At 39.7% G+C, this 26,919-nt stretch overlaps 2 protein-coding genes across 2 annotated transcripts; both read right to left on the bottom strand.

Moving 5' to 3' along the window:
* Nucleotides 1–6,354: 6,354 nt before the first annotated feature.
* Nucleotides 6,355–18,625, bottom strand: LOC131429321 (uncharacterized). Its single transcript, XM_058593386.1, has 3 exons — nt 18,557–18,625; nt 18,264–18,338; nt 6,355–7,167 (listed from the first exon to the last, which is right to left on the bottom strand). Exons 1-3 carry the CDS (start codon nt 18,623–18,625, stop codon nt 6,355–6,357), a joined length of 957 nt encoding a protein of 318 aa, XP_058449369.1.
* Nucleotides 18,626–19,782: 1,157 nt separating this feature from the next.
* Nucleotides 19,783–25,647, bottom strand: LOC131429320 (uncharacterized). Its single transcript, XM_058593385.1, has 3 exons — nt 23,947–25,647; nt 21,046–23,899; nt 19,783–20,984 (listed from the first exon to the last, which is right to left on the bottom strand). The coding sequence occupies exons 1-3, from the start codon at nt 25,645–25,647 to the stop codon at nt 19,783–19,785; spliced, it is 5,757 nt and encodes a 1,918-aa protein (XP_058449368.1).
* Between the last annotated feature and the right edge of the window lie 1,272 nt (nt 25,648–26,919).

The following is a 26,919-nucleotide window of genomic DNA, read 5'->3' as shown; positions in this document are numbered from 1 at the left end:
TAGCTGTCGGTCAAAATGTTTGATAAATATGAAAAATGTCCGCAGTTTATTAATGTCTGAGGCCAGTGTGTTTTAGAGGGCTATTTTCACGCTTTAAATCTGATTTTCTCAGAAACGGTGACGAATATCAAAAACCCCAACCGACAATCTCTTAGAAAATTAGTTTAGATTATTCTGTGAAAATTTAAGAATGATTCATTGACTTTAGCGGTCGAGAAAGTCTTTTTGCCTTTCTCAAATAAAAAGGCTATACAATTCCTATACCATTCGACTCAGCTCGACGAGCTGAGCAAATGTCTGTGTGTGTATGTGTGACAAATATTGTCACTCGATTTTCTCAGAAATGGCTGAACCGATTTTCACAAACTTAGATTCAAATGGAAGGTTACGGTCCCATAGATCGCTATTGAATTTTATCCCGATCCGACTTCCGGTTCCGGAATTACGAAGCAATATGTGCAAATCTATAAAAAATGCGCATTTAATTTTCTCGGAAATATCTTAACCGATTTTTACAAACTAAGATGCAAATGAAAGATGATTCAAATCCGATTTCCGGTTCCGGAATTACAAGGAAATATGTGCAAATTTATTGAAAAATTCGCACTCTATTTTCCCGGATATTTTTTAACCGATTTTCACAAACTAATAGACAAATAAAAGGTCTTTGCATTCTTTAAAAAGTCTCCGAAAAGTTGATTCCGATCCGACTTCCGGTCCCGGTATTACAGTGCAATTAGTGAAAATTTTCAATTTCATGAGTGTTTTTTCACAAGCGATGGCGAAATAAGGTGCACATTTTTATTAAAGTTACTGCTAAATTCATCTATTTGGCAGACCTCGTTATTTAGAGAGTATATAACCCTATTTTCTGACTACTAGTCCCCGGATTCCGCTTCCGACAGCACCAATAGTAGTGAAGAAAATCTCCAAAAATGTAACTCACTTCGATTTCTCAGCAGCGATTAAACCGATTTTCACGAATCAAGCTTCACAAGGTTGCCACATTAAAAATTTATATTTATAAATTTTTGGTGAAAAAAATGTAAATTTCTAAACCTTTTATTCAATTTGTGTTATTACAAAATCATGATAACGATGCTTTCTATAAAAGTACACTTATTGCCTTTTTCATATAGAAAGTTTATTCTCGAAAACTTGTGAAAATTGACCCAGAAGGCTAAGTGTTTTATATAATTCGACAGAGCTGAGCAATGTATGTTTCTGTGCGTTTATGTGTGTGAGTATGTGTCAAATAATCACACGATGAAAATAAAAAAATCTCGTTGTCCCATAGGTTGCTATTGAATTTCCTCATTCTTTCATAGGGTAAAGTGTGTTTAAAATTGCACAGTCATTTAGAAAAAGGGTAAAATCCTTCTAGATTTGGCTTAAAACTGATTCAATTTGTAGGCTATATTAGTGACTAACTAAACGAACCGACTTCGGCTATACTGATTCCAAGTTCCCGGTTCCAGAAGTACCTTTAATTCTTATTAACTTGACATGACTGTTTACAAATTGAAACGGTTATGATAGTTTATACCCAAAGAAAGTTTCTTATTTTATTCAAGATTGAAAAAAAATTTCGCAGTATCGTTTTTTAGCAAATATAAGTAATATGAGAAAGGCATCATTACAAAACTAGGTGGATTAAAAAGGTTTTTCTTTTTAGAATCCTATCGCATCCCGATCAGATGGTAATAACAGAATTATAACAACTGGAGTAATTTATTTCAGAAAAATTTTGTAACAAATTTTGAAATATAAGCTGTAAAATAACAAAACTCATAACAAAAAAGACTCTAGCGGGAACAAAATCGTAACGGATTTTGAAACGTTCGTATCATAATTATTATTGAATTTGTTATAACTACAGTATTCCGGAAGCAGAAACTTATAACAATAGTTGTAACAAATTAGAAAGCAAATTTAACACAGAAAAACTATATCACAGCCAACTTTTAGCATCGTTAAAGTCCAAAATTATTGAATGATTTTTTTCATTAAATGAATAATTGGTTAAGTGATCTGGATTCAGCTTTTGGTTTTTTGAAATTCTGATCATTTTATTTCGATATAAAGCAACGGAAGAACTCATTTTTCCAATTAATGAACGTTATCATAGTTACCATAAGTTTTAACTTTCAACTGATCTAATTTGTTAAATATCTCAAAATAACACAAATTGTTATACATATCAACTGTTGATATACTTGTGCTATGATTTTGTTATGTGCATCTGATCGGGATCTTTTAGAGTTTTCCAATCGTTTCCGCTGAAGTGAACTAAATTATTGGAAGTCGTCGGTCGTACTGTGATTTGGCATAATTTTATAAAGTTGCGCAGCCAATGAAAATATTCCAATCAAAACCAATACTGTTAGCATTGAAATTTACGCAAGCATTTGATAGAAATTTAAAATAGTGAAACTTCAAAATTTTGCACACTCTTAAAATAAATTGAAAGTTACACCCTAAGAAAATCGAAGCATGCCGTGTTTTTGGAAGTGAATCACATCAATCAACAACTATATCTAAGTTTTCAGTCTGCTTTGATGTAAAATTCTGTTAAATTAGCAATCAAATTACTTTCCGTGCTGTGCTGTTTTCATAAAACAACGCTTTTTCCAACTTGCTTCACATGTATAAATATCGTAAAGGCGGCGGTGGAAAAGAAAGGTTAAAATCCAAAAATAGGTTTTTTTCAACAGTAATAATTGAAAAAAAGCTGAAGCACTTTTCTGTTATATTGATAGTATAAAGATGGTAGTGCATGAAAAGTTAATTTTGTATACATGACTGAACTAAGTTATATATAATTGGAGCTAATTATTCTTACAAATATTTGCTGATCTTTCATAACAAAACGAAATGATTGTACTGTAAATTATACCAGTTTGCACTAATGGAAAAAATGATACAGCTTTCAGTGGCCATCCTCAACTCGCTTTAAGCCTCAGGATCATCTTCAACCTCACCGGGCTCTTCATACACCCGCCTCCTTAGAATCATGCGAACCTAAAACAACAAAAACCAACGAATGACCAAACCTTTTCCAGTTACATTCGCGTTTCTTCATTCCACCCGGTTTTCTAATTTAGTTTTTATGATTCAGCTTAAAATTCTGCGCCGCTGGCTGAGGCCAATCGTCTTTTCCTTTATATAGTTTTTTTTGTCTTCTGATTCCTCTACACCTTTTCATTAGTTAAGTTATACCATCACCGTTTCAATATGGCTGACACAGCGTGTATAATTATTAGATTGAAATATTATCAAAGGAAAGAAACCCGTCGGCCGTACCTGCATTTGTTATGGCGGGTCTAGCTAATGAACCGAGCGCGATTGTGCTGGTAAGAAGATATTCAAAGAAAGAATCAACGTGAAACAGGGGGCGTTGATAGCTGTGAGCTCTTTCATCGGACCAGAAAGTCTTCCTCCAGAAACGATAGAATCACAACACCGTAGATCGTTACTGAGTTAAAGCACTGAGGGTCTTATATGAATTTACCTTCGTTCCAGAAACACCTTTTCCATATCATTTCGCTCTGACTTCGTTTACTTACGAAACCCATAAGCTGAAACAAAAACATCATAATAAAGCCAACGGGAATTTCTCGCAATTCAATAAGTTTATCTTCCGCTAATATCTTTCAAATTTGTTTATATTATCTATTAGCCATTCTCACTCCCATCGGAATTGCCGTCGTTTCGCTTGAAACCGGCGAAGATGGGTAATGCTATTCTAGGATTTTCGTTTTCTGAATTTAATTGCACGAAACCATTCAGTTAAGATAAGCGTGAATCAACCATCTGGCCTGGGGTCATTCGAGACTATCGTTTTACGCTGTTGACTGAGCATTTAATTTAAAAGTCAACAATTGAATTGATCAACAATTTGTCTGTGATGTTTTCTATATCTAATCTGTTTTTTATGAGGCAGTTTGGAACGAATTACGATTCTAATTCACAATCAAGATTCGATGGTCATCAAATCAAAATATATATTCATTCTCCGGAGCTTCACGGTCCAAACAGGAAAAATATATAACTGGTGAATCACCACCACCCAGACTAGGACCATTACCCCAGAAAGATATGATTTATGATCGACACGCTTCAATCAATCTATGCATTTTCGACTCTATCTTTTCCTTGGCACATTAGCGCCACTGCCACTACTCACCGGCGACATAATGTCCTCATTAGTCAAATATTTACTATCGCTTATTTATCCTTCGTTGGGAGCAAACAAATGACGATTTATTTTGGAAATAAACGATAGATTGATCGTGATTATTGCGTCCAAATTTGGATACTGGAGCTGGCACTTTTACGGTCTCGCTCATTTTTCCTTCACCTGCTGCGTAATCTGGCGTTTCATCAGTTTTATCTTATTCCAATGCGGAATTTTTTAGGTCAATATCTTAAATTTTGTTTAACAATAGCACATAATTTTTATACGATTTTGCACATTTATCAGTATTAGCTTGTGATCCGTTTATCAGTTTGGAAAGTTAATTACAAAACATTCAAAGATAAAATAAGTTGGAATGCATCAAATCTCTAACAGTTCTTAGGGTGAAGCCAGAGTGGGCGCGACACGCGACGCGATGCGTAACGCGAAAGTTTTCCAATGATAGCGAGTGTCAAAGTGATAGTAGTAATAAAACAATATAATCATCTCAATCGTCAATCGAAATCATCTTGACTGAATCCGCTCTTATTTAAGCCATCTACATGCTGTAGTGTTAATCGCATGCAGCTCTATCCGAAGTTGTTTGTAGAATGCAAATCTTTCTCACGCGACAATGTTTTTTTCTGCAGTAATTTCAGCTTTCGAAATTCTATTTCCAGAAGTAGTGCCGATTGGAAGCCAGTTTCTTAACATTTTCAACTAAAAATTTATGGAAAATGTATAAACTTTTTCTATCGACATAATTCGAAATATTCTCGAAACTCATTTAATGCACTTTCATTGACTGTACATACCAGTAATTTCTAATGTTTTCAAATCTCCAACACTTGCGCATACCGTTAATACTGCTCCGATTAGTGCTTTGATATAAAAAAAAATCTTCTTTCGCCACAACGAAAAATAATTTAGGAAACCTTTGATCGCTCGTTAATCGCATGAAAAACTGTGCACGTACTGCTTCGTTGTTTAATCGCACCGAAAATCGTTTGTCACTATGCAACGCCTCGTGTTTACTCTGAAATACATGTTAATTTTTTGCTGTAAACAAATGAATGAAATACAGAACTTTAATGGTCGCATCGCATCGCTAGTCGCTTTCTCTCTGGCGTACGTGCACAGTTTTTCATGCGATTAACGAGCGACCAAAGGTTTCCTAAATTATTTTTCGTTATGGCGAAAGAAGATAATTTTATTGACATCAAAGCACTAATCGGAGCAGTTTTAACGAAATGCGCAAGTGTTGGAGATTTGAGAACATTAGAAATTACTGGCATATAAAGTCAATGGAAGTTCATTAAATGAGTTTTGAGAATATTTCGAATTATGTCTATGGAAAAAGTTTATACATTTTCCATAAATTTTTAGTTGAAAATGTTAAGAAGCTGGTTTCCTATCAGCACTACTTCTGGAAATGGAACTTCGAAAGTTGAAACTACTGCAGAAAAAAACATTGTCGCGTGAGAAAGATTTGCATTTTGCAAAAAAAGCTACAACTTCGGATAGAGCTGCAGGCGATTAACACTACAGCATGTAGATGGCTTAAATAAGAGTGGATTCAGTCAAGATGATTTCGATTAATTTTGATCTGAATTTTCTTTTCATTAAATAGGAATATAACTAAATTATATTGTTTTGTTACTACTATCACTTTGACACCCGCTATCATTGGAAAACTTTCGCGTTACGCATCGCGTCGCGTGTCGCGCTCACTCTGGCTTCAACCTAAAAAAGATTACGTTGGCTAGACAGAAATACTGGAAAATATGATGGAGCATGATGGAATATTTTTGATGTAGGACTAAGCTTTCATATGAATATCTGAAAAATCTAAACACGAAAATGAATTCCTAAGTGAACTGTTTTTCCAATTCACAGAATTTTCACGTTTATTTGATCTAAAAAATGGTCAAACCCGTGACGTGAAAAGCGATATTCATAACTGTATTCATTTGGAATAACATCAAATGACAAATGATTTTTTTTGAAAAAGGGCAATATTTGGCATAGTAATGATGAGGGCGTGGGCAAAGGTCGAGAGGTATAAATTCATCATTTTTATGTTCCTTTGATATTCGATTCGTTTATAAAAACCAATCGCAGAACTGTACTCTATGCTCTAGTCTCCTAGTCTTCTAGTCTTCTAGTCTTCCAGTTCCCTAGTCTTCCAGTCTTCCAGTCTTCCAGTCTTCCAGTCTTCCAGCCTTCCAGTCTTCCAGCCTTCCAATCTTCCAGCCTTCCAGTCTTCCAGCCTTCCAGTCTTCCAGCCTTCCAGTCTTCCAGCCTTCCAGTCTTCCAGCCTTCCAGTCTTCCAGCCTTCCAGTCTTCCAGCCTTCCAGTCTTCCAGCCTTCCAGCCTTCCAGTCTTCCAGCCTTCCAGTCTTCCAGCCTTCCAGTCTTCCAGCCTTCCAGTCTTCCAGCCTTCCAGTCTTCCAGCCTTCCAGTCTTCCAGCCTTCCAGTCTTCCAGCCTTCCAGTCTTCCAGCCTTCCAGTCTTCCAGCCTTCCAGTCTTCCAGCCTTCCAGTCTTCCAGCCTTCCAGTCTTCCAGCCTTCCAGTCTTCCAGCCTTCCAGTCTTCCAGCCTTCCAGTCTTCCAGCCTTCCAGTCTTCCAGCCTTCCAGTCTTCCAGCCTTCCAGTCTTCCAGCCTTCCAGTCTTCCAGCCTTCCAGTCTTCCAGCCTTCCAGTCTTCCAGCCTTCCAGTCTTCCAGCCTTCCAGTCTTCCAGCCTTCCAGTCTTCCAGCCTTCCAGTCTTCCAGCCTTCCAGTCTTCCAGCCTTCCAGTCTTCCAGCCTTCCAGTCTTCCAGCCTTCCAGTCTTCCAGCCTTCCAGTCTTCCAGCCTTCCAGTCTTCCAGCCTTCCAGTCTTCCAGCCTTCCAGTCTTCCAGCCTTCCAGTCTTCCAGCCTTCCAGTCTTCCAGCCTTCCAGTCTTCCAGCCTTCCAGCCTTCCAGTCTTCCAGCCTTCTAGTCTAGTTTCCTAAAGACTGTCCCAGAAAGTATGGACGCAAAAAAAACCGCTGCCATTTCGCAATGGTTCAGATTGCTGGAAATTTGAACTGCATAATCATGGACGACGAAACCTACGTGAAACTCGATTACAAGTCCTTGCCGGGACCACAATATTATACGGTGCGAGAAGGGCAAGTGTTAAACTAAGTCGAAAAAAATTTGGTAAGAAAGCTATGGTCTGGCAAGCAATTTGTAGCTGCGGTAAGATTTCGAAACCCTTCATCACCACTGCTTCAATGAACAGCGAAATATACATCAAGGAATGTTTACAAAAACGATTTCTACCCATGATTCGAAGCCACAAGGATCCTGTTGTCCTCTGGCGAGATCTTGCTTCTTGCCATTACTCGAAATCAACGGTAGAATGGTATACTACCAAAAATATCACTTTCGTCCCAAAAGACACGAATCCACCAAATTTCCCACAACTTCGACCAATTGAGGAATTTTTAGCATTAACGAAGGCACATCTTAGGAAACATGTCTCGGCAGCCGAAACCATTCAACAGTTCGAAAAAGATTGGAAAAAAGTGTCAAAACTTGTCGCCAAGAAGTCTGTACGGAATCTAATGAGGAACGTTCGCAAGAAGGTGCGCCAGTTAGTCTACAATGGCTAAGTAGCAAATGTTGAGAATAATATTCTGTTGTTGTAGTCTAATATTATCAGTACATCGAATAAAATTTGAATATCTAACACTTGTGAATTATTTACAGCGAAATCAAAGTGCGTCCATACTTTCTGGGACAGTCTTTAGTCTCCTAGTTTACTCATCTTCCAGTCATCTAGTGCTCTAATCTTTCATGTTTACGTATTATCGTTTATCTCTGTTCTCTACTATCTATTAAAGCTATGCAATCACCATGAAAATCAACTTTTTCACCGAGGTCTGGAGGGCCGAACGGCATGTGCTAAATATATACTAAAAGGTAATTTCGAAATGCTATGGCAAAACGAGCAACCACAAGCAAAAACTTTTCTAATTGAAAATGGCTTCTCCAGAAGAATCGAAGAAATATGATGAAATTTATGTATGAATTTATGAAAATTACAGTCTTGTAAAACATGAAATAATATAAAATGAGAAAAACAATTTTGCAAGATCAAACAATACATAAGACAGAATGCTTTCGGAAAACAAAAAGAAATATTTATATCAATTAAAAATTGTAGGTTCAACATAGTGATAGCTTAGTCTCCAGATTTGAATCGTTGAAAGAATCTGGCATACGAAAGTAGAAAAAGAGAAACTTTACGACATGGAAAAAAGAAACTGGTGGATCTATTCTCAGTAATTTTTTCTGCCGGATTCCACGCGGTCTCTAGGCTGGTTCAGTCCGGAAAAAGATTATAAGTGCTATCAATCTCCAGAGAACTCCAAACCCTTCGATTTTCTCAGAGATGGTTTTCCCAAAATTACTTTGTTCAGGTACTGTAAGTCATTTGTGCGCTACAACTTCTCTAAATTATGACTAATTTGGGCACTCTCACGCACTACGAAAAAAAATCACGTGGCAGTCTCGATAGATGCACATATAAGGAGCGTCTTCACTGAAATTTACAGCCGAAAACGTGTAAAATTAAATCATGCCAAAAGCTTTACAACTCATTCAGTTGAAATTGGGATCAAAATAAACAGAAAATATAATTTCAGCCACAGAAACTCATTTCTGCTTGTCATGTAAATGGTTCACAAAAATCCATACAGTTCCTTTAGCAAGCTGAGGAAATGCGGCAAGGGAAAATTTCGTACCAAACATGTAAATCTCAATCAGTAGTTTTGAAAAATACAGATGATAGGCAGAAAGATACGTTTTATTTAGTTTAAGTTTACGCTGCATATTTATATATGAATAGATATACGAAAATTTGTGATACATTCAATGGACTCATTTCACTAATTTTCAGAATTGGAATTCTGCACGTGAAATTAGTTTTAATAAATGAACACTCTGATTCGAGAATTTCCGACACTTGCATATGGAATATTGTTGGAATATCCATTCAGGAAGTCAATAAGATTTTTGAAGCAGCCGAGCAATTTAATCCATAGGAACATAATAAGCCACATAATTGTTTCTAGAAACAATTCGGGCCGGCACCGGAACTGATCAATGAATTCGGGGGTTATCAACAGTTCTACATGGAAAGATGATTTCCCAATCTCAGGTCTTATCATTTCGAAATTTCCTGCTTATCCTTAACTGCCGCGTTATTTCTAGTATTCATCATGATTTCGATCCATAAACACCCTGTCAAGTTTTCAGCTTAGCAAACAAGCGCACGATAGAATAAGTGAAGTAACGATTATTATCATAATTATAATTACCACCCGAACAAATAGCGCTACAATGTGTCTTGGGTGGTCTGATAAATGATACTATTTATCACTGCGGGATGGAGCATTTATGTTAATACGCTCGCATATGCATTCAGCTCCGGCAGCAACCTTCCGATATCGGACGGAACGCTTGGTATGTATGCTTGGCCTTTTCGTGCAGGTTAGATTCGAAGCAAATCTGGTGGCTCAGCACCGAGCAAATGAGAACACGCGCGTGTAAACAAGCCTCGAACAAGCATTAATTATGCTTTGAACCTGTCTGCCAGTGCCGGGTACTAAAATCGACCCCGTGTCCGCGGGCGGACGGGGGTGAACGGAGTGCCGGTTGCCAATTTATCTAGTTTGAACTCATCTGTCCGCTGCCGGGCAGTCATCACAAACCAGCAATCGGTGGCATTATTACGATATTAGCGTTACCGTCGTCGTCATCGTCGTCGTCGTCGTCTTCGTCGTTGTCCTGGCCGTGGTCACGCCGGCGCTACTGGGTTCTTCGTCGTGAGTGGTAATCAAATCAACAAACGTGGGACATAAGAATCGAATAGTGGAATGTACATCGCGAGGGAAAATCACGATTGACAGCTAAATTCATCAGCTAAATGGCATAATATACGCTAAACACAGTGGGATGGAAAACCGTTGATTAGTTATTCATGAGTGCATAGTTTAGCTGGGTGGGCTTTCGAGAGTGAAGCTTTTTACCACCGTACAACATGGGAGCATGATGACAAATGTGAGGTTAGAGATTAAAAATGGTTGATGGTGGTAATTTACTGTTATTTAGTAAATAGGGGGTATCATCCGAATGCAGACATTTTACTATTCAACGAACGAACGAACGAAAGGTTCTGTGACGTGACAATAAGAGTTCATGACAAACTCAGCTGAAGCGGAGTATAAAACAATTTAATTGAGTAACATCTGGTACCTTTGAACTATGCAGTACTGAAGTACTACTGCCATTCGACTACCAGTTTTTTTTTTAATTTGAGACCACGAAAAGAACAGCACGAATAACATTGATTCAGAAAATAATCATTTGCAAATTATTGACTAAAATAACACAAGGGCGATTGCAACGTATCAATCGTACAGCCAAACCTGGCATGACTCAATGTCTTTATAGTGCCAGTCGGGGATAGTAATTCTCATGGGCTGGAACCAGTTATCAACAACTGGTTCGCAAGCAGCAAAAAAAAGCATCAACCATCCCTCGACAACATTATCACAATTATCAGTACTCTCCGATCGCATGAACCCGTCAGACACCCATCATCGCAGTTTTGCGATCCCCAGAAAATTCACCAAAGTCCTCACCGAGCGCTCCTCCGATGGTCGAACGACTTTTTGATGTAATAAGTCGTTATCTTGACACTTTCCCGTTAAGTTTACCCTTTGGAAAGTTGAACCGGTGAGGAACAGTAGTTAGCGAGTGAGGTTTGGACCGGTTCGGTGATGAAAAGATAATTTCGTTCAGCAGCGCTGTGCTCGATAAATGGTGGCTAGGTGAGGAAACGGGGACGATTTTGGGTTGCAATTTAAGGTAATTTAAAGCATCGAAAATGCGAGAATTGTTCGGTCAGCAAACTGCAACCTGGTGGAAGGTAAATTGTTTTTATGATTCTTGTTTCAAAACAGTGATGGGGCGAGGAGACTGGGTAAAGGTTTTTTTTGTCTGGTAGTCTGCCTCTGCAAAAGAACTTGTCCTTTTGTGAAATTTTAAAATAAGCGGTTACCGAATGGCTGGAACGCAATTGTCGGAAAGGCAATTTTCGTGCTCTCCAATGGGTGTCGAATGGGAGGGAGAGGTGCTCGTGTGATTTCACTTAAGATTACAATTTTGAGGTTTCATGCAGACCTTCGATATATCTATATAAAGGTAGAAAATTGCTTTTCGATTCAACCAGGGAGGGATAAAGATTTCATTTTAGGGTTTCTGCTGCCCCGCGCAACGACGAGAACCGGTGGCGGCGAAGCAGGGTTTCGGTGTCCAATCAGAAGACATGAAAGCGTAACGACTTCGAAACTGATATAGCAATTTAATTTTACCATCGACGTCGTGTCGGTTCGAATGTGCACAAAAAGCTATCAAGTTTTCCCTCCTCTTTTTGCTAACCGTACAGTCAAAATGCCGACGGTCGGAAGATACGGATGGTCGTCTGGTGGCTACTGAGGGAAAATAAAATGACGATTTCGGTAAAGGTAAGCCTCAGGAATTATTCGACATTCACTGGTCCTAATTGAAAGTTAAAGGCTAAAAAATAATTACATTACCCAAACAATAAAGCAAAATTGTATGAAAGATAACTTTCGTAATCTCCCAGAGGCAGTACTGGGACAAAAACGAAAATGAGTATTGCATACAATTCGCTTAAGCTTGACGAGTACAGGTCAAGCGTGAATGCAGATCCAAGCGATGGTTTAACCGATCTCAACCGAACTTGAGCTGACTTTCACTATACCAAGTCTTCCGTTTTCCAAAACAATCAGCTGGATAAAATACACAGATAAAAAAATTGTTGAACTATATCATCTAAGATGCACATAACGGGAGCGTTTCGTGAAGCACAAGATTGCAATTTCATGCTTTTGAGAAGCATCGAAAACATTTGATTTTGTCGTGAATACGACTTACTTTACTATGAGGCACCTTTTCAAAATTTACCTTGTACAAGCATGGGTAGAACTTAATCGCGAATATCTCTTGTTGTGTTTAACGTAGCAGAATAATTTGTTCTCCATATCATCGGAAATATGGTCAGCAATTTATGATGAAATTTACAGTAATATGGGACAACCACAACTAACTTAAAATTGAAGTTTTCTAAAATGTTTGGTATGATTGAGCATCAAGGTGAATTTCAGTGTGTAAACAAGGTGCGCAAAGTTCCAAACGCATGAATTGAGCTAATCATCGCCCAAAGCGTATCGCTCAAAACCGAAACATATAACTACGAAACATTTTCATACCTTTGGCATGATGACAATATTTCACCTTGTTGATTCCAACTACGTATCATTTTATAAAAGAACTGAATATTATTCAAACAAGAACTTTTTATATGGAATTAAAACTGGCTTGTTAGATATTCACTTAAAATATCTAGTGCATATCATATCAGTATATACGTGAATAATATTTGTCCTTTTTGTCCCCGCTTGCCGAATTGATATCAATAATTTATATTTAAAATTCTTCAATTCGGTTTGTGGATATTGTTTCAAACCGCTATACAGTTTTTAGACGGATTTGAGATTTGAGTTATTGAAACTAATGTTGTATTAATTCCCAACTGAGAGTTAGAAATCCTCGATTGCTGGATTTTTCAATTTTTGAATGAATTTGAACATTTTGATTTAATCAGTCTTGTCCTCTACAACCCCGTAATTTTTTACTCTTGTTTGCTCCGCATTATAATTGCTAAATTCATACAATTAATCAACTAGTAAGTAAGTAAGTGCAATTATCTATATTTGGGCGTGTGGAAGAATCATGTCAGTTGGAATCGTATTCACGTCATCCAGTTACGTCTCAGACATTACCCTCCCACCTTTTTACATGCATTGAATTTTGCATGCTGCAAATTTTACTTAAATAAGTGCTGTTTAGCTATAATTTTCAATATAATATGTTCATACTTAATGAGAAGCATCCAAGCAATATTCGCTGTTATTTTCAGTTATGTTTGTTTTGTGCATACATTCCACATTGTTTCTCATTTTGTTTTGAAAACAAACGTTGGGTCTACGCGAAGAATTGTTTCCTATACTTCAAGAAAAATCATACAGAAAAACAATTATGAATTTTACTGGTGACATAATTCTACAAACGCTACAATTCATAGCTACTTAACTTGTCAAATGATGAAATATTCCATTCGTACAACAATTTACAAGCTCCGAGTGTAATCTGCACTCGGCTACAAAGTGCCTCTGTATGGGCTTATATGTATCAATTATCCATCAAGCCGATATGTGCTTCTGTGGCTCAGTCGATTATTTCATGTGCTTTGTGGCCAAATGTTTCTCGGTTCAAGTCGCGCTGCTCGTTCTTTTATTTTTCAATGTCGGGAATACGACTTACTTTCCTATGGGGCGCCTTTTCAAAATTTACCCTGTTTAAGAATGGGCAGAACTTTATCGCGAATATCTCTTGATGTACTTAACCCAATAGCATAATTGTTTCAACAAGCTATCGGAAATAGGATCAGGAATTTTCGATTCAATTTTCAAAAGCGTGAGAAAACCGTAAATAATTTAAAATCAAAATTTTCTAAAACTTTTGGAAATATCGAGGAAAATTCATCCCGCTTGCTTACCTTTTTCGCACCCGGACGACGGTTTTGAAGTAGTCAAGCTCATACCCGTTCCGATTATCTACTGGACGAGTATAAAAGGTGAACTTTGATTGAAAATCGTTCATTTCTTCTAATGCTTTAAACGGAACTGGATGTCGAGGTGAGATTCTCCAACCAACATCAGTAAGAACAAACCAAGTATAAAGCTTGAAACGCTCAGGTCTTGCTTTCATTTGGACTTCGATCGTCGGGAGCAGCAGTCGCCAATAATGAGACCAGCAGACCTTTTGCGTAGTACAAAACCTCAAACGTTCATGTCGTGTTCTCATTTGGATTTCGGCCGTCAGGTGGAGCAGTTGAATACAGAACCTGTTTTGAATTTACTTCTTGAACTCAGGATTAGTCCCAAATTCCTGAATTCTTCGAGTTGGTTCTTTTTAGACTCATTAACATATTCCCGAAGAACTATGCGAAATTTTACTTCACTGTACTATATACGGTCCTTTTTTTAACCAGTTCTATTAATGTGGGCATTATTAAAACAAGTGATCAACTAAATGATATTTGAAAGTAAGAAGAAAGCGTTTCAGTTATATTCGTTTTCACGACATCCAGTTATGTTTGTGCCATTACACACCCGTACTTTTTTATCACATTTCAAGCCATGTAATCTTCGATTCAGACAATTTTACATGTTCCTGAATATAAATTTGTGTGAAATACAACGCTCCATATATGTGCATCTTATAAGATGTAAAATCACAAGATTTTTTTCGAACTGTGCAGGCTGTATCAAGATATTAGTTTTGTTTATGGAAATGTTTTTTTTATAATAATAAAGACATTTACGTTTCATTTCTTTACAATCTCGTGTTCAGAAAGCGCAGCAATAATTTTGCGAACAATACGTTAACGCCGACTCACTCTGGTAGCTGTACATTTCGATCCCAACAGTGGGATGATTTTGAGAATATATTCTAAGAGCTTGGCATTGCTGTTGAGGTACATAAAGTTATGTACGTAATGTACTGCCATTGAATTTTCCAAACCATCAATAAAATTGTCAGCTACTTCATTTACACAAACTTTGTCCGCGTATAACGTATGCTTGAGACTCGATCAATATTTCCTCGGTAAGAAGAATTGGTTCACATCGCAGCAGGATAGATCGGATGTATATTGAACACTTTGAACCGATTCAAATTGTAACCCATTAGGGTAACAATTTTGCACTGGGTGGAGAATCACATGATTTTGTGTACATTCATCACAGTGTGTAATGTTACGCTATGTCACCACTGTTTCCAATGTTCGTTCACATTTTCCTGTAATTTTTGTTTATTTCTTGTTGTGTGAACGATTTTGTAGGTTTAGATAGGTGTAGTAAATTTTGTAGAATAATTGTAAATAAATAACATAGGGCTTAGTTAGGTTGCAACTCTCCCTTTGCTGAAAAATCACAGTTGGAAGAGTGGTCTGTTGACATCGAACCGAAAAGAAAAAAACCTCTTCTTAATCCACCTAGTGGTGTGATAATGCCTTTCTCTTCTTTCATAACAGTCTCATGAAAATGTGTTTCATACATTTATTAAATAATTTTAGACGCCAATTGATTCAGATTGATTCGAGTAGTTCACAAAAGCATGCTTCAGTGTTTATGTCACACAGTCAGCATCATTTTTTCAAACTAGTGCTTGACATTTGCGTTGCTTATTTGTATGAGAACAGTGATGCTAATCTAAAAAACCCTTCTTAGTCCACTTAGTGGAATTTTCATATATCTTTAAAAATCACCATAGGGGGGAGTACATGAAATTTTCGAAATCGAAAAAAAATTTTTGATGCCAAAAGGCTTAGAATTGCATGAAACGTCGAGATTTAGTGTCATCTCGAAAAAATTTTTTTTTGAAAAAATCGACTTTTTGGGACTTAGAAAAAATATGAAAATTTTTCTAAGTCCCAGAAAGTTGATTTTTTCAAAAAAATTTTTTTTTGAGATGACACTAAATTTCGATGTTTTATGCAGTTTTAAGAGTTTTGGCATCAAAAAAAATTTTCGATTTTGGAAATTTCATGTACTCCCCCCTATGGTGCTTTTTCAAGATCGATAATTGTCAAACCTTTACCACCGGGCAGCACCCCTTAAGCATGTCCGATTTAGGTCAAATTTTGCATGAAGGCTTTTTTCGAGGTGCTTAAACTTTTGAGCACTAGAACTTTACGAAAATAGAGTTGATCCCAAAATTTTGGCACCCTTATATATACAAGAGCGGTAAAAATCAACGTGTTTTGTCGGTTACGTCACTTATACCATCATATATCTGGAACCAAAAGTCACAACCATTTGATCTTCGAACTTGATCAACGGCCCGACAGTAGCTTTCAAACGAGTCCAAGTTTGTTAAAATCGGATCAGCCATCTCTGAGAAAATTGAGCGCGTTCAAATACAACGCTTTTTGTCGGTTACGTCACTTATACAATCATATCTCCGGAACCAAAAGTCACAGCCATTTTATCTTCGAACTTGATCAATGCCCCGATAGTAGCTTTCAAACGAGCCTAAGTTTGTTAAAATCGGTTGAGCCATCTCTGAGAAAATTGAGCGCGTTCAAATATCTTCGAAAAGTGCACACACATACACACACACACACACATACACACACACACACATACACACACACACACACACACACAGACATTTTCCGATCTCGTCGAGCTGAGTCGAATGGTATATAACACTATGGGTCTCCGAGGCTCCGTTCGAAAGTCGGTTTTTCCAGCAATTCTAATACCCTTCTATAGAGAAAGGCAAAAAGCCTTCTTAGTCCACTTAGTGAAATTTTCATATATCTTGAAAAATCACCATAGGGGGGAGTACATGAAATTTTCAAAATCGAAAAAAAAATTTTGATGCCAAAAGGCTTAGAATTGCATGAAACGTCGAGATTTAGTGTCATCTCGAAAAAAAATTTTTTGGAAAAAATCGACTTTTTGGGACTTAGAAAAAATATGAAAATTTTTCTAAGTCCCAGAAAGTTGATTTTTTCAAAAAAATTTTTTTTTGAGATGACACTAAATTTCGATGTTTTATGCAGTTTTAAGAGTTTTGGCATCAAAAAAAATTTTCGATTTTGGAAATTTCATGTACTCCCCCCTATGGTGCTTTTTCAAGATCGATAATTGTCAAACCTTTACCACCGGGCAGCACCCCTTAAGCATGTCCGATTTAGGTCAAATTTTGCATGAAGGCTTTTTTCGAGGTGCTTAAACTTTTGAGCACTAGAACTTTACGAAAATAGAGTTGATCCCAAAATTTTGGCACCCTTATATATACAAGAGCGGTAAAAATCAACGTGTTTTGTCGGTTACGTCACTTATACCATCATATATCTGGAACCAAAAGTCACAACCATTTGATCTTCGAACTTGATCAACGGCCCGACAGTAGCTTTCAAACGAGCCCAAGTTTGTTAAAATCGGATCAGCCATCTCTGAGAAAATTGAGCGCGTTCAAATACAACGCTTTTTGTCGATTACGTCACTTATACAATCATATCTCCGGAACCAAAAGTCACAGCCATTTGATCTTCGAACTTGATCAATGGCCCGCCAGTAGCTTTCAAACGAGTCCAAGTTTGTTCAAATCGGTTCAGCCATCTCTGAGAAAATTGAGCGCGTTCAAATACAACGCTTTTTGTCGGTTACGTCACTTATACAATCATATCTCCGGAACCAAAAGTCACAGCCATTTTATCTTCGAACTTGATCAATGCCCCGATAGTAGCTTTCAAACGAGCCTAAGTTTGTTAAAATCGGTTGAGCCATCTCTGAGAAAATTGAGCGCGTTCAAATATCTTCGAAAAGTGCACACACATACACACACACACACACACACACATACACACACACACACACACACACAGACATTTTCCGATCTCGTCGAGCTGAGTCGAATGGTATATAACACTATGGGTCTCCGAGGCTCCGTTCGAAAGTCGGTTTTTCCAGCAATTCTAATACCTTTCTATAGAGAAAGGCAAAAATCAACCACGGGGAAGATCGGTCGTCGTTGGTGAGAAGTGCGATTGTTTTCCGCAAGAATAGCAAATTCGTGAAGTGCGCGTGTGTGACGGAAAATAATACCCGTCAAAAGTCGGTTCGTGGGTTTTTGGGGAAAGTGTGCGGTATTGGCTCGCCAAGTGGCTAAGTGTAAAGAAGCCATTGAACCGTCCGTTCTCGCTGTGAAGGATCAGTCGAATGAGCCGAGCTCTCCTTCACAGCTAATAGCCAAGGAGAACGAAGCAGGGTCGAACAGATTCCCCTGGGAAGTTACTGCGGTGACTTCTGAGATCGTTTACGGGGAGTAAACCGATCCGGCGTCATTTCGCCACCGTCGCTAGGGAGGTTCCAACAAAGGAGCCAAGCTCACCTCCCTGGCTAAAAGCAAAGGACAAAAGCTGTCATCGTCCCGATCTACCTCGTCAGGAACTACCAGCAACAGGCACTACGGCAAGGGAGAGTGAAGTAAGGTAAATTTAATAATTCATTTTGTTTATCTTTTGTTTGGGTACGGAATCCGAAATATTTGGTAGTGGTATCTAGGCCGCCCTGTAACCAAGGGTCAGTCGGGCAAATTAGAAACCGAGTAGTTGGGAAAGCCGCTACTTACAAAATAATCGTTCCTGCTAATCATTTTATACTTTAAATAAATGTATTCGGTACCGATTCGTCATCGTCCGCGAAATCCAAGCATGGATATTTATATAGTATTGGCTTTGCTACGGCTTCCATAGTTGCAGCCCGAATGATTGTACATATCTATGTTCCGCAACTGATCAACATTAAAAAGTGAATTTTTATCCGTACTGATCGGCAGCTCAGGAGGTACCTTCTGTTTCGGATTTTAGTTTTCGAAATCCTGTTTTCGATCTAAATTAGCCAGTAGATTAACACTCATTTTACTCCAATTTATTTCAAACAATTCAAATTTCATCTTCAAGGAAGCTTTCTTGTTATTTTTTCCGAGTTTAATTGAATTTTCACTTAATTTATTTACACTCTTATAATTTTCTTCACTTATTTACACTCTTACCAGCCGCAACCTAATTTTGGGTCAAAACCTACCCAAAATCAACTAAAGTGCATCTCCCCAATTTTAGGTAACGAGTGATGAACTTAAAATTTAGGTAAATGTAAGTTTACTCAAAGTTTTATGCCATAACAAAGCACGCTACCCATTTTTTACGATCAAGTCAAAGTTTGAGTAGATAACGACCTAATTTTGGGTAGCTTATAGAAGAGATCGACAATTGGGTGATTTCTCCTAAAAAACTACAAGGATCAGCCCCATGGGGTTGTTCGAACCATTGATGTGGAACGAGGCAACCAAAATCCGTGGACCAACACGGACCGAAGAATGCGGCCAACATAGAAAATTATCAACGCCATCTGGAATCATCTCACCCTAAATTCAATTCACCGGCCACTACCGATCCCCAGCTGTGGGGGTGGTGATAACACCAACTTTGACAGCAAACACGTTTTTAATTCGGAATGCTTCAACTGCAATTATATTTATTTTAGGTTAGGTTTTAACAATTTTCTTTTAGTTTACTTACAATTATTTGGTGAACCGCTTGGATTAATGAACGGGTCTTATCAACGAAATCTGTATCTGCGATCTTCGTACTTTAAATAGTGTAAATAGCAAAGTGACAATTGTAAATATTGTAGATTTTAACTTACATTTAAGATAACTGATAACTGAATTCCAATTCCTAGGAATATATGTATATAGATTTTAACACATTTTAGACGGCTTTTAATCGCGTCTTTTCACTTGCAAACTTTTACTTATTCTTGTTTTTCTTCTTCTGCTTCTCAATTTTTTGACGGCTCGCTGACTCAGCGTTGCCAGCCTTACCATCACGACGGCTCGACGTGCTCCCTTACTTGCTGCAGTTACCAAGCGACGAAGTAACGGAGGGTCCACCGTCACAATCCCCCGCCCGTAAATCCTGGTGATGGTTCTCTTCTGAAGACTCGGATTTACCTTTCTTCATGACATCCAATACCGCCAAGTTCACTACCGCTCGCTTGAGTACACCTGTCGGTGTTTGAACCCAAGCTTGACGAACACGGCCATCCTGTCCGGGAACCACATTGATTACACGCCCACGCACCCACTGGTTTCTCGCCGTTCCGCTCACCACCACAACTAGGTCTCCTACTGCAATATCCTTTACTTCGTCGAACCATTTACACCGACGCGTAATCACTGGCAAGTATTCTTTCACCCAGCGCTTCCAAAACTCGTCGCACAAATGCCGCGCTAGGTTCCAGCTGCTACGGAGTGTCTCTCCACGGTCTACTGGCACTGTCGGTAGAATCTTCTTCCCGTTCGAGCTTCCTAACAAGAAGTGATTTGGCGTTAGAGCTTCTTGTTCCGCAGATTCTAGTGGCACGTAAGTGAGAGGTCTACTGTTGATCATCATTTCAGCTTCGCATAGAATCGTGAGTAACGTTTCATCATCGGGTTTGCGTGGTGCATCTAACAACGTACCGATCGCCGTTTTAACCGAACGAACTAACCGCTCCCATACGCCGCCCATGTGTGGCGTAGCGGGTGGGGTGAATCTCCACCTTGTCTCAGCATTCGTGAAAGTTTCTGCAAGAGCTTGATTGCGCATCTCGATTTCCCTTTTCAGGATATTGTTAGTGCCTACAAAACACGTTCCGTTATCCGAATGGAACTCTGCCGGAGGACCTCTTCGAGAAATAAAACGTCTCACCGCCATGATACAAGCCTCGGTTGTGAGACTGTAGACCACCTCGAGGTGCACTGCTCGCACGGTAAGGCAGGTGAATAAAGCTACCCAGCGCTTAACCTGGTTTCTACCGACTTTTACCAACACTGGCCCGAAGTAGTCCAGACCAACAAAGGAGAAAGGTTTTACGAATGGTGTCAAACGGATTGCCGGAAGAGAAGCCATCGGCGGAGGTTTTGGCGTTGCTTTTGCGACGCGACACCAGACACAGTTGTTCGTCACTCTTTTAATCAGTCCTCGTAGTCTCGGGATCTCGAAACGCTGTCGCATTTCGTTAACGATGGTTTCTCGGTTGGCATGTCGGAAACGGCGATGATACCAGTCTACAATTAGAGATGAGATAAGGTGTTGTTTGGGCAAAATAACTGGAAAATGGTGCTGCACCAATTCTGCCACGTTTTCGAACGACTCCCTTCTCGTCCATAAAGGGCCACATACCGTACAGGGGGCTCGATTTGGCAACAACAGCATGACGAGATTCCGGGGGTCCTTGTGTACTTCGTAGAACATGAACCTCTGTCGAAAACGATTCTTGTTGAGCCAGCTTCCATAGGATTTCTTCCGCCTTCTTCAATTCTTCTTGAGTGAAGATGTGCATCTCCAGAGCAATTCTAGCTTTCTTCCGGCGCAGGTTTCCGATGAAACGCAAAACGTAGGCTGTTGTTCGCAGTAATTTTGTCCAACTACCAAAACGAGTAACATCCAACATAGGATTGAAAGTCGTATGTACCATAGATGCTTTAACTTCTGCCAACGTGGTTGTAAATCGTCGCTGTCCAGGCCAGGTTTCTTCTTTTTCCCGTAGAAAGTTCGGTCCCGCAAACCAGGAACTTGTATGCCCAAGATCAGGATCAGATTTCCATTTGGTGGCCGCATCGGCAATATTCATCTTGGAAGGCAGCCATCTCCATTCGCGCTGGTCGCTTGCCATCAGTATTTCTCCAACCCGGACGGCCACAAACTTGGGATATCGGCGGTGGTCGGACTGGATCCACACAAGAACGGTAGATGAATCACTCCAGAGAAATCTTTCTTTAATCGAATACGAATGTGAGTTTTGCACGAATTCCAACAGTCGAACGCCTAATACAGCGGCTTTCAGTTCCAGCTTCGGGATAGAGAGCGTTTTAAGAGGAGCAATTTTTGTCTTAGCGGCTACTAAAGCTATTTGAATGTCGCTTCTGATCTGTAGGCGGAAATAAGCTACGCACGAACATGCGACTTCACTGGCGTCGACGAAAACGTGAAGCTGAAGGGAACTTGTATCGTCCGTCGATGGAGATCGAAAATAACAACGTGGAATTCGCAGTGTGTCTAAAGATGGAAAGAATTTCGTCCATCGTCGCCAACGTTCACAGAGATCTTCATTTATTGGATCGTCCCAGGCCAACCCAGCCGCCCAGCAGTCCTGTATTAAGACCTTGCCATGGACGAGAAAGATCGCTAACAGTCCTAAAGGGTCAAACAAGCTCATAACCACCTTTAACACTTCGCGTTTTGTTGGAATATAACCATCGGCAAGAATTGACTGCAAGTCACTTCGGGGAACGAACGTATACGTGAACATGTCTTCTGACGGAATCCATCTCATACCCAGGACAGATTCTGTTGTGCTCTCGCGCTCCAGTAGTAGATCTTTCGTTGCACTAGCCGAGATTTCGCCGATGCCTTGCAAAACCTCTACCTTGTTGGACAGAAAATTTCTTATCTCGAACCCGCCCAGCGAATGTACAGTTTTCACGTCGTTTATGACATCGATTGCTTCCTTAACTGTGCGAAAGCTTTCCAGCAGATCGTCCACGTAGTGGCTATTTAAAATTACTTCACATGCGCGCGGGAATTTCTCTTCGTACTCTCGAGCGTTTGTATTTTTCACGTGTTGCGCTGATGTCGGCGAGCAGGTCGAACCAAACGTGCATACGTCCATTATGTACACCGTTGGATTATCTGACGGAGAATCTCTCCATAGAAAACGCTGAGATTGAGAATCGGGATGACGGATTTCGATCTGGTGAAACATTTCTCTAATGTCTCCGCTGACGGCCACCGGAAACTGACGGAAACGACTGAGAACTTTTGGAAGTGGAGTTAGAAGATCGGGTCCTTTTAGTAAGCTTGAGTTGAACGAAACTCCCTCCACCTTCGCTGACGCGTCCCAAACAAGACGTACTTTCGACGGTTTCTTCGGATTGATGACGATTCCGAGCGGCAAATACCAGATGCGCTTCGCATCTATGCCACGCAGTTCTTCTTCGGAGGCCTTATGGGCATACCCCTTTTGTAAGTATTCAGCTATTTGACTGCTGACACGCTTACTCATCGCCGGATCATTCTGTAATTTACGTTCCAGCGCTAAAAGACGCCGAATCGCCATCGGAAAACTGTCAGGATAGTTCGGCTCTTCAGACCGCCAAAGTAAACCGGTTTCAAAACGATTTCCCGTGCGATGCGTTGTTTCAGTAAGAATTCGCCTCGCTCTATTGTCTTCCTTTGACTCAAGTTTTTCGATCGGGATAGCGATTCCTGTATTCTCGATTGCGAAGTATTCGCGAAGCTGGTCGTTCAGCAACCGATCTGGATCTGGAGATGCACTGACGTGCAAATTGACGACTGACCGTTGAATCGACTTAGATGATCCACAACCATAGATACTCCAACCAAGTCGGCATTTGACTGCTACTGGTTCGCTATTTTTCCCTTCGCGTAGCTTAAGCGGCACCGTTAAGCTCAGATTGTCTAATCCGATGAGCAATTTTGGCTGAACCAGCTCATAATCTTCCATTGGAAGTCCTCGAAGATGAGGAAACTGTTGTGACAATTCTCGGTAACACATCGATTGAGACGGAAGAACCAAACAACTAACTGTACGAGCATGAAATGATCTTCGCCGTAATTCGTTTTGTTTACTTGTTATTTCCATTTTCACCTGCTGCGAGTTTTGCTCGACGCGCGTCATGTTTCCAGTCCACTGGAGTGTCAGCGGTTCTGGTTTTCCTGCGATTCCCAACTGGTTAGCGACTGATTCTTCTAGTAATGTAATTGAAGATCCTTCGTCGATAAACGCAAATACTGTTTGCGATCGGTCTTTACCGAAAAGCACTACTGGAATGATACGGAACAGTGGAATTTGTTGCGCACCCTTGCCGACATGACTTGCCGAAGCGTTCACAGACGGCGCAGGATGGAGAAGTGTGTTATGGCGTTCCCGACAGCCTTCTACCGCACAGCCTTTCCAGGACTTGCAGGACCATTTCCCGTGATTGTTAGGACAAGTCTTACACAAACCTTTTGTTGAATAACGTTTACCCTTTCGCTTACGCAAAGTGATTTGAACCGATGACATTCTATTATCCGATGTCCTTGAAGATTACACATCGCGCACGTTTTGCCATGCTGCTGTTTGCTATCTCGATTCGCCGATGAGTCCGTTGAATGCGCTTGTACAAAAACTTTCTCCTTCACCTTTTGTTTTTCAATTTTGGGTGGCCTTCTGAAACACGGCAAGTAGTAAGTTACTTCCGTGGCAGCATCCACTAGTTTATCCGTAAACTCGCCAAAAGTAGTGAGTGTGACTGTTTGATATTGGCTTTTGAAAATAGCCCAATCTAGCTTTAGTTGCCCCGGTAATTTCTCCACCAGCTCCTGCATCAATGACGGATTCGTGAGATGTGCATCCTGTCGCGCTGCTTTAAGATGACCAACGAAATTCCTAACTGCTATCCCAAACTCCATCAGTGTTTCTAACTTTTCATGTTTTGGAGGTTGAAGACCACGAATTTTCTCCAACAGCGTACGAATTAGAAGTTCCGGTCTGCCGTACATTTTCTCCAACGATTTGATGACGTGCGGCACACATTCAGGAATAAACAGCTGATTTCGCACCGTATCTTTTGCATGACCGTATAACGCTCGTTGAAGGCGATTAAGATTTTCAATATTTGTGTACCCACAAGCAGCTGTTGTTTGATCGAAGCAACTAATAAAGGCCGGCCATTCCTCGGGGTTACCGCCGAATGCTGGCAGATCTTTTCCGATCACTTGACGCGCTGCGATTTGCTGTGGACTTACATAAAACTTGTTTCCCGATTGAAGTTCGACTTTGCCGGGAGTATATACAGTGCCATCTGTTGTTTGTTCATTACGCTTCGGCGGTACAACAAATGCACTGGCACAGTCTGCACTAGCAGCGGAAGAGAACACAGCTGCGGGGGTTGAGACGACAGCGTCTGAAGACGGTACGGTTGGTTCTACAGATTCTGGCCTGTCCTCGGGAACTAGCAGACTGTCTAGACGACTACGTTCATTGCCGCTCACCGAGCTATTAGCGGATTCATCTGTAGGGGGAAGCCCTTTCAGCCAATTTTCTACCAATTTCGCGCTACCGAGTTCCGCATCCATTTGACTGCTACTTGAACCAAGCCGCTGCATAAGTTCACGCTTTTTTTCGATTGATTTCTGCCGAATTAACTGTTGCTTTGCCTTGATTATTGCAGCTTCTTGTAATTTGCGTTCACGTAACGCAGCTTCTTTTTTCAGCAACTCACGCTGTTCCTCCAGCTGTCGCTGTTCCTCCTCCAGCTTCAGTTTTTGTAGCTCTTTCTGTTCATTGAGCTCTTTCTCCCTCAGCTGGCATTCTTCCTCTATCAGCTTTAGCTCCAATTCCATCGCCGCACGGACACTGGAAGTAACACTCGGTGCAGGATCAGCCGGTACAGGTTTTTTATTGCGCTTCGATGCAGCCTTACTGCTTGCTCCTTTTGAGGCATCTTTTTTCTCCGCCGTTGGTTTCAATAGCGTGGAATTTTCTTGAACGGAACATTTCCGGCAGGAATACGGTTTATCCTTGATTTTCTCATCTACGCCGGCACATTTAAAATGTTCCCACTCGTGACACTTATCACATGCAACCATGTGGTTGTCCGCTGAATCCGTAAGATTGCATCGTTTGCAATTGAATCCCGTGGTATCGTGATGTCCGTCCATCATTCCGCCCACAATGCAAATAATTTTGAAGATTTTGTGGGGGTGGTGATAACACCAACTTTGACAGCAAACACGTTTTTAATTCGGAATGCTTCAACTGCAATTATATTTATTTTAGGTTAGGTTTTAATAATTTTCTTTTAGTTTACTTACAATTATTTGGTGAACCGCTTGGATTAATGAACGGGTCTTATCAACGAAATCTGTATCTGCGATCTTCGTACTGTAAATAGTGTAAATAGCAAAGTGACAATTGTAAATATTGTAGATTTTAACTTACATTTAAGATAACTGATAACTGAATTCAAATTTCTAGGAATATATGTATATAGATTTTAACACATTTTAGACGGCTTTTAATCGCTTCTTTTCACTTGCAAACTTTTACTTATTCTAGTTTTTCTTCTTCTGCTTCTCAATTTTTTGACGGCTCGCTGACTCAGCGTTGCCAGCCTTACCATCACGACGGCTCGACGTGTTCCCTTACTTGCTGCAGTTACCAAGCGACGAAGTAACGGAGGGTCCACCGTCACACCAGCTGAAAGCTGGATTCTCGAGAATCCGCGACCCCGATACTACATTACATAATAATAGTATTCTAGTTTTAAGTTAGACGATGATTAAGATTAGTAAATACCCTTGGCATCTTAGAGCTTAAGCAGTGTGCCTTAATATTATATTATATTATTGAATAAAAAAAAGGCAACCAAAATTTCTAATGCTCATCATTTTCAATTAATCGTCACACTTTATAAACCGCAAATGCACGAGAGTCTGCTTAGATTAAAATTTATTAGGAACCAACACCAAACACGCGAACCCAGAATATAGACTCTATTTGTCGTGATATGTATTTGTTTTGTAGCAGACGAAATTACATCAGGACTTCAAGCTTGTGTTCAAGTTTTGTATACAAGCAGTAATTTTTATAGCGTTTCTCTACCATTACTACCATTCTGCGATTTCGGTTGAAGCGATAAACTTTTTCTCATTATCAATCGAGTTCATCTTATATAAATTGGAAATTAATCTTATGCACTCCTAATTTACCCTGGGGTAGTTGTCAATTTCTCAGGCGGAACGACATAACATGGAATTTCATCCGAGCTTGCATGACACAAGATCAGAGCATACCAATTAAAGCTTCAAATCGTTTTATGGCACTTTTTGTCTTGCTGTCTATCAACAACCTACCTCCAGCATGCTACGCGTAGGACTGAAACGTTAGCTATAATTTTTCTTCTATTTATAGATTCGCGTGCTTCCAGCAGCTCC

Source organism: Malaya genurostris, chromosome 2, assembly GCF_030247185.1.
Source record: "Malaya genurostris strain Urasoe2022 chromosome 2, Malgen_1.1, whole genome shotgun sequence".
NCBI lineage: Eukaryota > Metazoa > Arthropoda > Insecta > Diptera > Culicidae > Malaya > Malaya genurostris.
Note: the sequence above shows the minus strand (reverse complement) of the source record. Positions and strands in the feature narration are given on the sequence as shown.

Excerpts from the sequence above, each read along its gene's own strand:
- LOC131429320 (XM_058593385.1), bottom strand. The coding sequence starts at position 25,647 with ATGATGGACGGACATCACGATACCACGGGATTCAATTGCAAACGATGC. Across the intron at positions 23,900-23,946 it reads TAAACGTTATTCAACAAAAG|TCCTGGAAAGGCTGTGCGGT; the intron begins GTTTGTGTAAGA and ends TGGTCCTGCAAG. Across the intron at positions 20,985-21,045 it reads TCGAAAACGTGGCAGAATTG|ACTGGTATCATCGCCGTTTC; the intron begins GTGCAGCACCAT and ends CTCTAATTGTAG.
- LOC131429321 (XM_058593386.1), bottom strand. The coding sequence starts at position 18,625 with ATGGAAGCCGTAGCAAAGCCAATACTATATAAATATCCATGCTTGGAT. Across the intron at positions 18,339-18,556 it reads TCGCGGACGATGACGAATCG|TGCCTGTTGCTGGTAGTTCC; the intron begins GTACCGAATACA and ends CCCTTGCCGTAG. Across the intron at positions 7,168-18,263 it reads CTTTGCTTTTAGCCAGGGAG|GAAACTAGACTAGAAGGCTG; the intron begins GTGAGCTTGGCT and ends GACAGTCTTTAG.